The 13,831-nt window shown below is 33.3% G+C and overlaps 2 protein-coding genes across 2 annotated transcripts in view; both read right to left on the bottom strand.

The window, feature by feature from the left end:
- Positions 1-13,831, bottom strand: part of LOC135682338 (aladin) — a 310,265-nt gene that overhangs the window by 99,745 nt on the left and 196,689 nt on the right. The gene's annotated exons all lie outside the window — the stretch shown is intronic.
- On the bottom strand, positions 3,065-8,641 carry LOC135682310 (uncharacterized). The gene is made up of 7 exons (XM_065197149.2): positions 8,493-8,641; positions 7,598-7,691; positions 7,158-7,294; positions 6,561-6,648; positions 6,257-6,369; positions 5,598-5,724; positions 3,065-4,655 (listed from the first exon to the last, which is right to left on the bottom strand). The coding sequence occupies exons 1-7, from the start codon at positions 8,639-8,641 to the stop codon at positions 4,593-4,595; spliced, it is 771 nt and encodes a 256-aa protein (XP_065053221.1). The 3' UTR covers positions 3,065-4,592.

Consider the following 13,831-nt stretch of genomic DNA (forward strand, 5'->3'; position numbering starts at 1 on the left):
AATTTACAAATTAGAAATGCGGCAAATTTAATTTAAAATGCTTGGAATTCATTCAGTTAGTATCGATATAAAAATTTTGCTTTGAACGAATTCAATTAATGAATTAACGCAGAATTAATAAGTATAAAAATATCAACAGTATCAACAGAATAATCCTGTTCTTAATCACAATGTCAAGTAAGAATATTGAGCAAAAACATTATTAGCATCATTATGTAAGAATGGACTGTGGAAGCAGTGGGTTTGGATTACATTCTGTCAGTGAAACTACGGAATAAAAGTTTGAATAAAACTACTTCTTGACACTAAGTCGGGTAAATGCAAAAGTTACACAACGGATTTGTTTTCATTTCGGATTGCCTCAACATCATGGCACCCAAACTCCTGACTTTCCATAGTTGAACAAATCTGGTGTTATCTTACTCAGGCCTTAAATTGCATTCAGGGTACTGAGAATTTATCTTTAGATAGGATAGTATCTCAGATATAAGCTTAAAGAAAAATGTTCTGCTATTTTGCCCCTCCAGAATTGAAGCCCTGGCTATGCTGCTGACAACAACATAAATACCATCTAGGCTTAGCTGCTAATTTTCTAATGTCGAGGATGCTCCCGATTGCTCATTAAATTTCTCTACATGTTTTTCTATGTGGATGTTACATTATATTCCAATGTAATGTTACAAAATAATCAATGCAATAAACTGTGTTGGATGAGATAACTATACCATAAAAAGATAAATTAAATCTAAGAGTTAATTCAATAGCAATTTAATCTCAAATTATCACAAAGGCACTACCTTTATTCTACGTCCCAATTCTGCTGATTGGTGGAAACGATAATAACTTTCTAGGCGAGGTATAAGGCAAGTTGAACGTAACTAAAGGATAATATTTTTTATCTAAAAAGCTTACACTGAAGTAGCGACTAAACAGGGGTTGAAAATGAACCGGGGGAGGGTCATTGAATAGTCCCAACATTCAGTAAATGGTTTCAATAAACGTTGGGGGGGGGGTATCACTGTTCATAACTGAATCATGTATTTTCCGTCCCCCCTTCGGGCCTCCTAAACCTCTCGGCGGCACTGGATGGCAGACAGAGAGAAGAAATCATGTACATAGTTACACATTAAAATGAAAGAATAAACCACACCACAAAATAAACCATATACCACAATTTTTCTCTATTGATCAGTTTTCCATGTCTAGCGTACAATATTAACAGATTTATTAACTGCTCAAATTTTTGGCGTACCTAAACAAATGTGCCCTTTTTGTGTCTTGGACCCCTGCCCTCTGAAATTTATGGATGCGCGCCTGACCTCTGTGTGCAAAACCGATATATCAAAGCACATTGGTTATCACTGCACCTTAAAAATAACTATGGGATATGTAGAAGTATTCTGAGCCTACGTAACTAGCGTGGCCTCAACATATAACAGACTCCCTTGTTTTAAAATCAAAATCAATTAGTCCTGGCTCTGCCAAAGAGCGAGAAGAGTAACAAATGTATGTTCTAAGTTATTGCAAAGAAAAATTGCAATCAAGTGTTTGCAGCTGCTTGAAATTGTTTGTATTAAGCAAATAATAAATAAATAAATAAATAAATAAAGCAAAGCACTTAGAAAACTCTCTGCTTTGTGACTACGCTGTATGATATTAGGATTTTTCAACGTTAAATTATTATTTGTCTCAGATTGAATATTATTACTTTAGATTGAATAAGATGGATTGAATGTTTAATGTTACTTAATTATTCGTTTCAGATTTTCAGCCTGCCATGATGCTTGAAGATTTTCACCCTTATTCACTGAATCCACGTGCTTCGTTGGAAAGAAGTTTGACTGCTTCTGAAATAAGTTCTATCAGCGACAGAAACATACTGGTTCCTTGCTTATCAACAGGTATTTACCCTTTTGGATTTATTGCAAGAAATGCTGCTAGTGATGCCGTAAATCGACGTCTTTTGCCAACTGAAAATTATTGTCAAGGGCATTACTGTCCAGAAAACAATTCACCACAAAGATGATATGAAAATAGTACTTCTTCTGCTGGTTGGCATCTTAGCTAAGAATCTGTCACATACGATCTGTTTCGAAATGTGTCGACTTTGTTCTATTCTGTATTTTTACATTCCAAAAATGATTATAGTTTAAGGGATAAAAGAAATAATGCTGGAGAAATCAGAACTAGATTACCTATACAACTTCATAGGCTATGGTACCGTGGAATGGGGGAACTCAGCCCCCCTTCTTAAAATTCAGAGAGATTTTGTAGGGCTAAGCCCCCCTAAACAAGTAAGTTAATATTTGGTTGGACGAATTCTGTGTTGGCAATTTTTTATCTGTCTGTTTTAGCAATTGATTTAGCAATTTTTTATGTCTGTTTGTGTCATTGAATAGTTTAAATGTTTCCATATACACATCGAAGAGTTTCACAAATGCAAGTATATTGGGTGTGGCCTCTTCAATTTGCCTGCAGTAAAGTCCCCCTTCCTACCTTTTTAGGACGGCACCCCTGTTTATAGATAGTATTAATCTGCACAAGCTCTTCGGCATGTTTACCACATCAGGGTCTGTTATGAACAGGAAATTTAAAAATAAAAATTTGTCACTTTTATAGACTTTTTTCTATTTAAGATTAACACAACCCAAATATTGATCATCTTTTAATATTTTGCCAATTTGATAAAAAGACTCTGGTTCAAAGGTAAGCTTTATTTCCACAAAATAACGTAGAACAGTATAGAAATAATGTGCGTGAGCAATTCTGCTATAGCTATATCAAATACGACAACTGAACTTAGGGTTCAATATCTATTCTTTGAAAAAGTCTCAAGAAAGAATATCATCAAAAGTATAGTCATATTTAACATTAATAACAAAGACAACATCAAAATATAAAGAACAAATTTTCGAAATTGATCTTGAGACATTTATGAAATAATAGCTAGATGATGAATCCATTTTATTAGAATCGTGAAGAACATTTTATTAGAAAAGTCATGGACTAAGAATTTCATCTCCAATAAGAGGCAAAAAGCAGACATGGAATCACAGAATGTAGAGGATATACTCTTCATGAAGACAATGATTTGATTCTCTCTCTAATCAAAGGAACAATTTACAAATTAGAAATGCGGCAAATTTAATTTAAAATGCTTGGAATTCATTCAGTTAGTATCGATATAAAAATTTTGCTTTGAACGAATTCAATTAATGAATTAACGCAGAATTAATAAGTATAAAAATATCAACAGTATCAACAGAATAATCCTGTTCTTAATCACAATGTCAAGTAAGAATATTGAGCAAAAACATTATTAGCATCATTATGGAAGAATGGACTGTGGAAGCAGTGGGTTTGGATTACATTCTGTCAGTGAAACTACGGAATAAAAGTTTGAATAGAACTGCTTCTTGACACTAAGTCGGGTAAATGCAAAAGTTACACAACGGATTCGTTTTCATTTCGGATTGCCTCAACATCATGGCACCCAAACCCCTGACATTCCATAGTTCAACAAATCTGGTGTTGTCTTACTCAGGCTTTAAATTGCATTCAGGGTACTGAGAATTTATCTTTAGATAGGATAGTATCTCAGATATAAGCTTAAAGAAAAATGTTCTGCTATTTTGCCCCTCCAGAATTGAAGCCCTGGCTATGCTGCTGACAACAACATCAATACCATCTAGGCTTAGCTGCTAATTTTCTAATGTCGAGGATGCTCCCGATTGCTCATTAAATTTCTCTACATGTTTTTCTATGTGGATATTACATTATATTCCAATGTAATGTTACAATATAATCAATGCAATAAACTGTGTTGGATGAGATAACTATACCATAAAAAGATAAATTAAATCTAAGAGTTAATTCAATAGCAATTTAATCTCAAATTATCACAAAGGCACTACCTTTATTCTACGTCCCAATTCTGCTGATTGGTGGAAACGATAATAACTTTCTAGGCGAGGTATAAGGCAAGTTGAACGTAACTAAAGGATAATATTTTTTATCTAAAAAGCTTACACTGAAGTAGCGACTAAACAGGGGTTGAAAATGAACCGGGGGAGGGTCATTGAATAGTCCCAACATTCAGTAAATGGTTTCAATAAACGTTGGGGGGGTATCACTGTTCATAACTGAATCGTGAAGTTGTTGAAAGAACATCTCTAAGTTAAGCTTCTTAAAACCAAGAATCAAAATGACAATGAATAGCTCTTTGCTGCAGAATATCAATACTGAGCAAACAAATGAATTTACAGAACAGCTCGAACTTTAATATTGTTAATGTCAAAAATGTAAGATAGGCTAAGAAAATCAATGAAATTAAAAAAAATATTTTCTAAATCAGAACTTCACGATCAATAGCAACTGTAGTGGTACTTTGATAAAGAATACATGCAATTCGAGGTTAAAATTTTTTTCGAAGGTTGAAAAATTAAGCACAATCTAAATATAAAATTTTTTGGTGGCATCGATATGTTCAATTTCATTTTTGTATAAATTAGGATAAAAAATAGCAAAATCATCTCCATTTAATATATGCAAAACTCAGAGCATTCCCCATATGTATCAGGCATCAATCAGCCTTAAAGTTCTTGGTATTCACCCTTTTTTCTCCGCAATTTATGGAAAGTGAACACACAGCCGTCCTGTCAAAAAATCAATTCCAAGTATTATACGTCAATCAATCAATTTCATGTAAATTACATTTCAATCAATCAAAGAATCAATCAATGCCAAGTAATGCAAACGTAATATCTGAAACTTGCAAAACCAAGCAGGGTAACATAAACTGATGTCATTAGGAAAGTAGACCAGATAAAGTGGTTGTTTTACGTAATATCTCAAGAAATGATTTTCGACTTTTTTAACATCTTTAAGATCAAAATACAGTGCTAGAGGACAAACTTTTTATACAAATTAATTTGAAGGATATTCCGATTACCAGTAAAGAGGCGTTAAGCCTCAGCTCAATATGAAAAGGATGGAAGTTTAAAAGAAACAGACTAGAAATAAAAGAACGTGATAAAAATGCCAATATCGATCATCTTTAAAGCGATGTGTCTTTTTGTATTACCAGTTTTCCTTAAAATCAAATTTAGAGATGTACCTGTATTTGCTTTATTTGTATGTCTATTTTCGAAAATGTGAAACAAAGTTTTGCAGTAGTTTCGAAAGTCTGACGATACAAATTTACTACACTCGCCTGAACCAAAACAAGAATATAAAACAAGTCGCTTTATCGCTATTGAGTTTGTCATTCAACAAGCTTACAAATTCTAAATCATTTAATCGATTGAAAAAGGCAAGACACTCGAAGGAAAGAAGCTGATGGAAATTCACTTCTTCAATTGTTAGAAAAGACCAAAGCATTTATTACATTGACTTGAAACTTCCCTCATTTGATCCTTGAATATCTGATGATTAATTTAAGGCTCCGTTTTTTCCATACTGATTTATTGTCGCATATACTTTTACAAGTCGGATACATTTAGATATTCATGGTAGCCCAATGCTAAAATAGATTCTCAAGACATTCCTAAATCTCTTATAACCTTTGCACATAGAAATTGGTAAAAATATCAACATACCTTGACCAGTGATGGAAAGCCAGACCAAAGATCTTTCTGAGGTATGATTTCTGAACCTTCCTTATGAAAGGCATATTTGTTTAACAGCAAACCAAAAACAAGGTATGCAACAAGTAGAGCAAGTAGACTGAAAGGGTGAATAAGCATAGCAATAAATTAAATCAATTTTAATATCATGAAGACTTCAAAAACAGAATATTCAATGGGAGCATGGAGGAAGAAATATGCTAAGTAGGCTGAATTCACAACTAAAATACAGGATTTACTCATTTTTATAGCCAAAAACCTTTCAACAGATTGACAGGGGGTAAAGGCTCATTTTTGGAAATTCTTAATGAAGGGAAGTTGTTATTGATTGACCAATATCAGTGGAGGGTTTGAAATCAGAAAATATCAGCCATTGATTATTGTGCAATATTTTCATAAGTCCAGGGAAATGATGAGACTTCCCATTGGGTTTTGATTGAAAATAATTTATCAAATTAAAAGCATCAGGCAATGAGAAGTTCATAAAATGAAACAATGTTTTCATTTAGCATTAATTTGACATGGAACATAAATAACTGTCTATGGAATATTTTTGATATAACAGAAACTGCAAAAAAAACACTGCTCCGCATTCAACACAGGCTAGAACCACAAGGGCACAGTAAACTTACACAATACAAAGAGTTGAACCAATGCTCAGTTTGTGAGAGGTTGTTGCCGCAGATGATTTTTTTGGAACCTTGCAATGACCTGGACATGCACATTTTGAAGTCAGGGTTATAATCTAAAATGAGAATGAACACTTTTTAATATTGGATCACACCAACACTCAAATTGAATTGTTTTAATTTAAAAAAATACTCTTCTGTCTAAATATGTGTATCTTGATTGTGTATGTGTAAATATGCCTTCAAAAAAGCCAAAATCAGCCAAAATCAGCAACACGGAAAGGGAAAAAACAAATCAATAACATACACAGCTATCAGCTAGGCAACCAAACATTTTTGTAAAACTTGCAACTTCATTCTCACTGCACTGTAGAATTATTTTCAAGGTGATAGTCCTAAAACATAATATTATTGTTACAAAAAAATGTTAAATTGATTCATAGATATTTAGACAACAATGTGAATGAGTTCAAGGGGTGGGCTTACGTTTAAAGAAAACCATTTTCATGGGACATAATACATTTCAAACGTGACTTAAAAAACCTTTATTGTAAACATATACAACTTTTTCAAAAATTATCAGAATTTTTCACTTATGCAACATTTGCTTGAAATTCAATCTACACATTTCTATTATATTTTACATTACTTCCTGCATTTATTATATTTAATTTCATACTTTTCTGCCAATAGTTTGGTCTTTGTTGGCAGTTACATAGAATATCCGTGTTTGCAGCTCGAAATGTTTTCCTAGCACCACCCTGGTAAATATAACCATTTTACACTTATTCACTTTCAAGCTAATTTTCTCAACATTTGAAAATGTGAAACCTCTTTTTGCAATTATGGACAAACATGCCATTTGTCAATGGCAACATCCAAAAAGTTAAATAGTGATACAAACTGTTGTGTTTCTTGATCCTTGCTTCCTGTGTATGTAAAGTAATACAGGCCTGTACCTGAATCTTTTCCAGCATCTATTAGTTTTGGCTTCTTTGCAATCAAAACCTTGGATTTATCACTTTCAGTGACTTGGCATCCCTGTGAATTAAATAATTTCCCCATCATTTTATATATGTCAGTATTGGACATGAATTTGAAATTTTCTAAGAAAGTGGTAATATGAAATAATGTCTTGAAGACTGCTAAAAATAAAAAAATTTGAATCCAAAGACATTATATTATTGCATAATCACAAAACCATACCATCAAACCCACCAGAAATTGGCTTATTTTGGATTTTTAAAATCAATGCATCAATGATTGATGTATGATGGTGAACTTTCTGTCCCAACAGATTCAAGTTTATGATCAAAATGTGACAAATAAAAAGAGAAAACACACCAATGAACCATCACACACTGAGTTTGGTTCTTTGAGGCCTGTGCATGGGCGATAAAGATAAGAAAAGCCAGGCTCAACACTTCCAATTTCATACCTAGGAGCAAAGAAAAATAGCATCTATATTTGAAAAGGTTTATAAACTTCTTAGAACAAGCCACTACTTCCTAACTCATTTAGAAAACAAAACATGCATATGTGGGTTGCCTTCAGTAGTGTTAAACCAAAATTTATACAAGGAAACATCTACTAAGGCATTCATGGCTCTAAGGGATAAAAGCTAAACTTAACATCAGCCAATAGACTGACCTGTCAAGCTTCATTTTAAAAAATGCGGGAGATTATTTGAAATTGTGGGGAAAATGTTTGGGCTGCTATATGATCTCTAACCCTGGTACCGGAGCCCAAGAAATCAGGAGGAGAATGGAGATTTCAGGTTCTGGTACCCAGGGTATGTGATCTCAAGGCCACGGCAGATTTGGAGTTAATCCTGATTGATATGGGGGCGTAGCCCTTAGGAAATTTGTTTGTTTGTCATGCTCTCTAGTTCTTCAGTAACGCCTACTTTGGGTGAACAGCTCTTACATCCTGTTACAAACATTGATAGTGATTGATTTAATTTCTCCTACAACCGTATTTCTCATTCTAACACAACAACATAGAACACAACAACATCAGTTGAACACAACAGGATAGAAGAAATATTTCCCCGGATCCCAACCCAGTAAAATCAGGAGCTTGAAAATGCATTTCCAGTATTTCAAGCTTCTTTATGTCATTTTTATAATTCTTCTCTAATAGTTCTATTTGACAAATCGACCCTTGCTGTTCTTAAGAAAAAGATTGCAATTTATGCCTCCACCTTTACAATCTATTAAACATATTCACCCTCACCTACCTTTTATCAATATCCCATAGGGAAATCACTGGTCCGTCCGGAATACGACAAGAACACTGGTCAATAGGACTGCAGGCTTGTGCATCGGTCTTTTGGATCAATGTGAAAACAAAGCAGAATAAAATTATTGCCACTTCTAACGACTTCATTATAGGTTGATTTTATTGGACTTCAATTTTTCTGAGTGTTAGCTTCTCTGAAAACCTCCTCTCCATTTAGAGGCACAAGTTTTTGGATATCCGGTTTTTGGTCAGCGGTCTCTGTTTATAATTGTCATTTGAAACCGAGGTTCTCTCTTTACAGCCTTGTTAGGTGACGTAGCAGTAGCTGGAAATACGTGAAAATTTTACAAGCAAAATTTTCTTTATCTAAAGCATTTTTCCGTAAAAAACCAAAGCTATAATGGATCAAGTACAAAAGTCCCTGGAGCCATGCAAAGAATTCGTCAAAGATTCAGTTCGATTGGTGAAAAGATGTACAAAACCCGACCGTAAAGGTAAAGGAAATATTTCCTGGCCTAAAAAGTGACTCGTAGGAATTATTTTGATAGATTACCAGCCAGTTAAAAAAAGGCTTATTTGAATTGATTTATTTGTTTTCAAATAGTATTGGGCATATCCTTTTAAACTATTTCGATTCATAAATTGAACGTGTGAGTGAAACTAACCGAAATTTATTATTGTCTTAAACGCTACGTAGCATTACGGTAACTTCGGGAGGGGAAGGAAAACTGGAAAGTCTTTTTAATTTTTAACGTTTATCAAAGAAATTTTCTTTTTTAAGGTTTGAGTTCCATTATGCTAACCCTATTTTTTAATCGAAACTATTTTTACCATGCCGGGCACGTTTTTGAGAACGTGACCATTTCTTGTCACCATCAAAACAAAGAACTTCTTATCTAATCGAAAGTTCGTGTTTTTATTGACTTTAATAGTTAGCAGACTTGACAAAGTATGAAAAATTGGCTTTTCCCATTGATAAAAACAAGCGATTTTATCAAATGTGACCACCAAAAGTGACGTTGCCTTAAGCACTCATCTCTCTCCACCAACCAACTTTTTAAGATTTATGTTTAGCTTCATATGTTATTATTCCATTAGTAATTATTTTATATTTCATACAACTTGATGTCAACATGAAAGCAGTCTTGTATGAGAATCATTGTTTTGTAATGGAATCAGAAGCTTAAAGATTTTCTTGAGGAATTTCTACAAATAAATGTGGCTAAATGTCACATGGGCATAACCTGTTGTAATATTGTATATGTAGATATGTTTATCTAATATCATAGCTTAATATTAAGCTTAATATTGTTATTATCTAATGCTTTAATTTTTTTATTTTGCAAGCTTGTTATTAATTCTACAATATATTCACTTCCAATTATTTTCTAGAATTTCAAAAAATAGCAGTTGCAACAGCAATTGGTTTTGCTATCATGGGATTCATTGGTTTTTTTGTAAAACTCATTCATATCCCAATCAATAATATCATTGTGCAGTGAGGTAAGACTTTTTTCATATTCATTGTGATATCTTGAAAAATATCAATACAGTTGTAAACCATGGGATTGACAGACCCTTTAACTCCCAAAAACTTAATTTAAATGGAATTTCATTAATATATTAATTAAACAACACATGGCATCTTAGAGTTATCCTTTTCAATATACCAAAGCATTATCCTTAAGAATTCTGTTTCATTTTGTCTTTTAAATACTGTCATTGTTGTTGTTGTGTTCTTTAGTTGACTTATTTATAATTTATGTAACTAACTAGCTTTTTAGAAATGTAGTAGAATTTGAATTAAATCAAAATCAAATCAAAGGGACTGAATTTGAAATGTTTTGGGTCACTGGACTCAATAAAGGTATCAAGTTACCTAGATAGAATTTAAGATTTGCATTTTATTTTTACCTTATTTTCTTCTAGAAAAATGACGAAAGACAATTATTATCACTGAGAATGAGACTTTGTACAGACTGTTGCAAGAATATATATAAAGAAAGCTCTCTAAATTTCTTTAAGTGTCTTTTGTATTTCTCTTTCATTGTGTTTCAAGTTAAACTCAATACTTTTTGCAGTTCTCAAAGTACTTGATGAAAGAAAACTGTGAAAATGTAAAAGGGGATTATCTCATGAAATCAAAATGTTTTTAGAGGATAAGATGAACTGCATGTATCTGTTGGTTGCTGTTGTTTATTACTCCTGGCTAGCTTAGATGATTTACATTCTTTCTAGTTCTGCACAATGTCAATGCTTTAAAATATATGTATAATTCAAGTGTGTCCACTTTTCTGCCCTATTTTGAAGTTCTCTTTAATTTTTCAAGTGCTGTTCAAAGTGGCAGTGTCTTATGCATAAACATACCACATTTTATAGTGTTAGGGTTTGAAAGAAAAGGATTTTTAAAAATGTAGGCCACTGCAAATACTTTCCATAGTTGGTCCTATTTAAAAGATTTTTTAAAAAGATGAGTATGGTAATGCTATCCTCGATGATTTTGTCACTAATGAATTCTTGCAAGGATAAAAGCTTGGATACATCAGACAAAAAGTCTAAAAAACGGTGAAGTGTATTATCAAATAGAAAGCTCTTAAATTATATCAAGCGAAGGAGGCAAAAACATTTTAAAGTAGTAAAATAAAATGACCATAGATACGATAAATATCTAAAACCAAAGTTACTCTGTCACATTTTTTCAAATGCTGCAAATTTCGCAAGCCTCATGGCTTGTTATTCTCCGGTTGCTCTGTTAACCTTTTCACAAACACTTGAAGTGGAAATATTGTCATGAAGCTTGGTACATTCCTTGATCATTTCTATGATCTTCTTAAGCACATCTTCTGTTTGTTTCTTTAGTGCGACACTAAAGTACAACTGCCCCCAAAGGACAGTTTCTATCTTACTCTTAAATCATTTCATTGAAAAAAATTTGGAATATTTTAATACCTGCTAAAAGTTTTATTAAGAAATCTGTTTCAAAAATTTGATATTGAAGCTCAAACATTGTAAATTTCACCTAAATACCTTACTTAAAGAACAGAAATTGAGCCACAAATGACATTTTGCTAATTTTTCCCTTGCAAAATGCAGCCTTCTCTTCGTAAGAATACAGTATACCAATTTTCTTGTTATCAAGCAATCATGCCTTATTTGCCCAATATCATATATTCAAACACGGTCAGGTTTTTTCATACTAGAGATGATCTAAGAAAAAGTATCTAATGTAGAATGCATAATAGTGAAGTCTTCTCTGTTGGATTTGAGTCGTCGACAGTATCTAGAGGGAAATAAATATGCAAAACATGTAACAGTGTGGTAGTATCTCCATCGCTTCCAATGTTACGAGTTAGCGCTGTTTAAAGATGTTTATGTTTTCACCCATTGAACTTAAATTTTAGATGATGATTTTCTACAGTCTTTAAAAATAGGAGCAGATGGGTGTTAAATGGAATGAGAGAATTATTCCAAATTAACTGACACAGATCTTATTAGTTTGTAGGGTTTGTTAGTTTAATGTTAAAAAAGCTTTTTGATGCTGTTTCCCCAGAAATTTTTAGCTTTCCTGTCTGAAAGTTGAAATGTTATCACAAATTTGACTATTAAAAGATATTACTTATTTGGCTCCTTTTAGGGTTTAAATAGGTCATCAGAGTAACATAGGCTAGCCTTACTTATAAATAACAAATTAAAAGAAAAACATTTTCTTCCATACTTGGTGCTATTCCTCTTTGTGATAAAGCACAGAATTATGTAAGTGTTTACTTGAAAATTCACAGTGGGGTCTGTTACAGGTTTGAAAGTGATGGGGGTGGGCTTAGGCAAAATAAAACACCCATAGCAAAATAATTTGAAAAACCAACAACAGTTTTATTTTACGGCCTGTGCATGGGCGATAAAGATAAGAAAAGCCAGGCTCAACACTTCCAATTTCATACCTAGGAGCAAAGAAAAATAGCATCTATATTTGAAAAGGTTTATAAACTTCTTAGAACAAGCCACTACTTCCTAACTCATTTAGAAAACAAAACATGCATATGTGGGTTGCCTTCAGTAGTGTTAAACCAAAATTTATACAAGGAAACATCTACTAAGGCATTCATGGCTCTAAGGGATAAAAGCTAAACTTAACATCAGCCAATAGACTGACTTGTCAAGCTTCATTTTAAAAAATGCGGGAGATTATTTGAAATTGTAGGGAAATGTTTGGGCTGCTATATGATCTCTAACTCTGGTACCGGAGCCCAAGAAATCAGGAGGAGAATGGAGATCTCAGGTTCTGGTACCCAGGGTATGTGATCTCAAGGCCACGGCAGATTTGGAGTTAATCCTGATTGATATGGGGGCGTAGCCCTTAGGAAATTTGTTTGTTTGTCATGCTCTCTAGTTCTTCAGTAACGCCTACTTTGGGTGAACAGCTCTTACATCCTGTTACAAACATTGATAGTGATTGATTTAATTTCTCCTACAACCGTATTTCTCATTCTAACACAACAACATAGAACACAACAACATCAGTTGAACACAACAGGATAGAAGAAATATTTCCCCGGATCCCAACCCAGTAAAATCAGGAGCTTGAAAACGCATTTCCAGTATTTCAAGCTTCTTTATGTCATTTTTTATAATTCTTCTCTAATAGTTCTATTTGACAAATCGACCTTTGCTGTTCTTATGAAAAAGATTACAATTTATGCCTCACCTACACCTTTACAATCTATTAAACATATTCACCCTCACCTACCTTTTATCAATATCCCATAGGGAAATCACTGGTCCGTCCGGAATACGACAAGAACACTGGTCAATAGGACTGCAGGCTTGTGCATCGGTCTTTTGGATCAATGTGAAAACAAAGCAGAATAAAATTATTGCCACTTCTAACGACTTCATTATAGGTTGATTTTATTGGACTTCAATTTTTCTGAGTGTTAGCTTCTCTGAAAACCTCCTCTCCATTTAGAGGCACAAGTTTTTGGATATCCGGTTTTTGGTCAGCGGTCTCTGTTTATAATTGTCATTTGAAACCGAGGTTCTCTCTTTACAGCCTTGTTAGGTGACGTAGCAGTAGCTGGAAATACGTGAAAATTTTACAAGCAAAATTTTCTTTATCTAAAGCATTTTTCCGTAAAAAACCAAAGCTATAATGGATCAAGTACAAAAGTCCCTGGAGCCATGCAAAGAATTCGTCAAAGATTCAGTTCGATTGGTGAAAAGATGTACAAAACCCGACCGTAAAGGTAAAGGAAATATTTCCTGGCCTAAAAAGTGACTCGTAGGAATTATTTTGATAGATTACCAGCCAGTTAAAAAAAGGCTTATTTGAATTGATTTATT

Source organism: Rhopilema esculentum, chromosome 16 (assembly GCF_057945365.1).
Source record: "Rhopilema esculentum isolate cy_ngs chromosome 16, ASM5794536v1, whole genome shotgun sequence".
Classification (NCBI taxonomy): Eukaryota; Metazoa; Cnidaria; class Scyphozoa; order Rhizostomeae; family Rhizostomatidae; genus Rhopilema; species Rhopilema esculentum.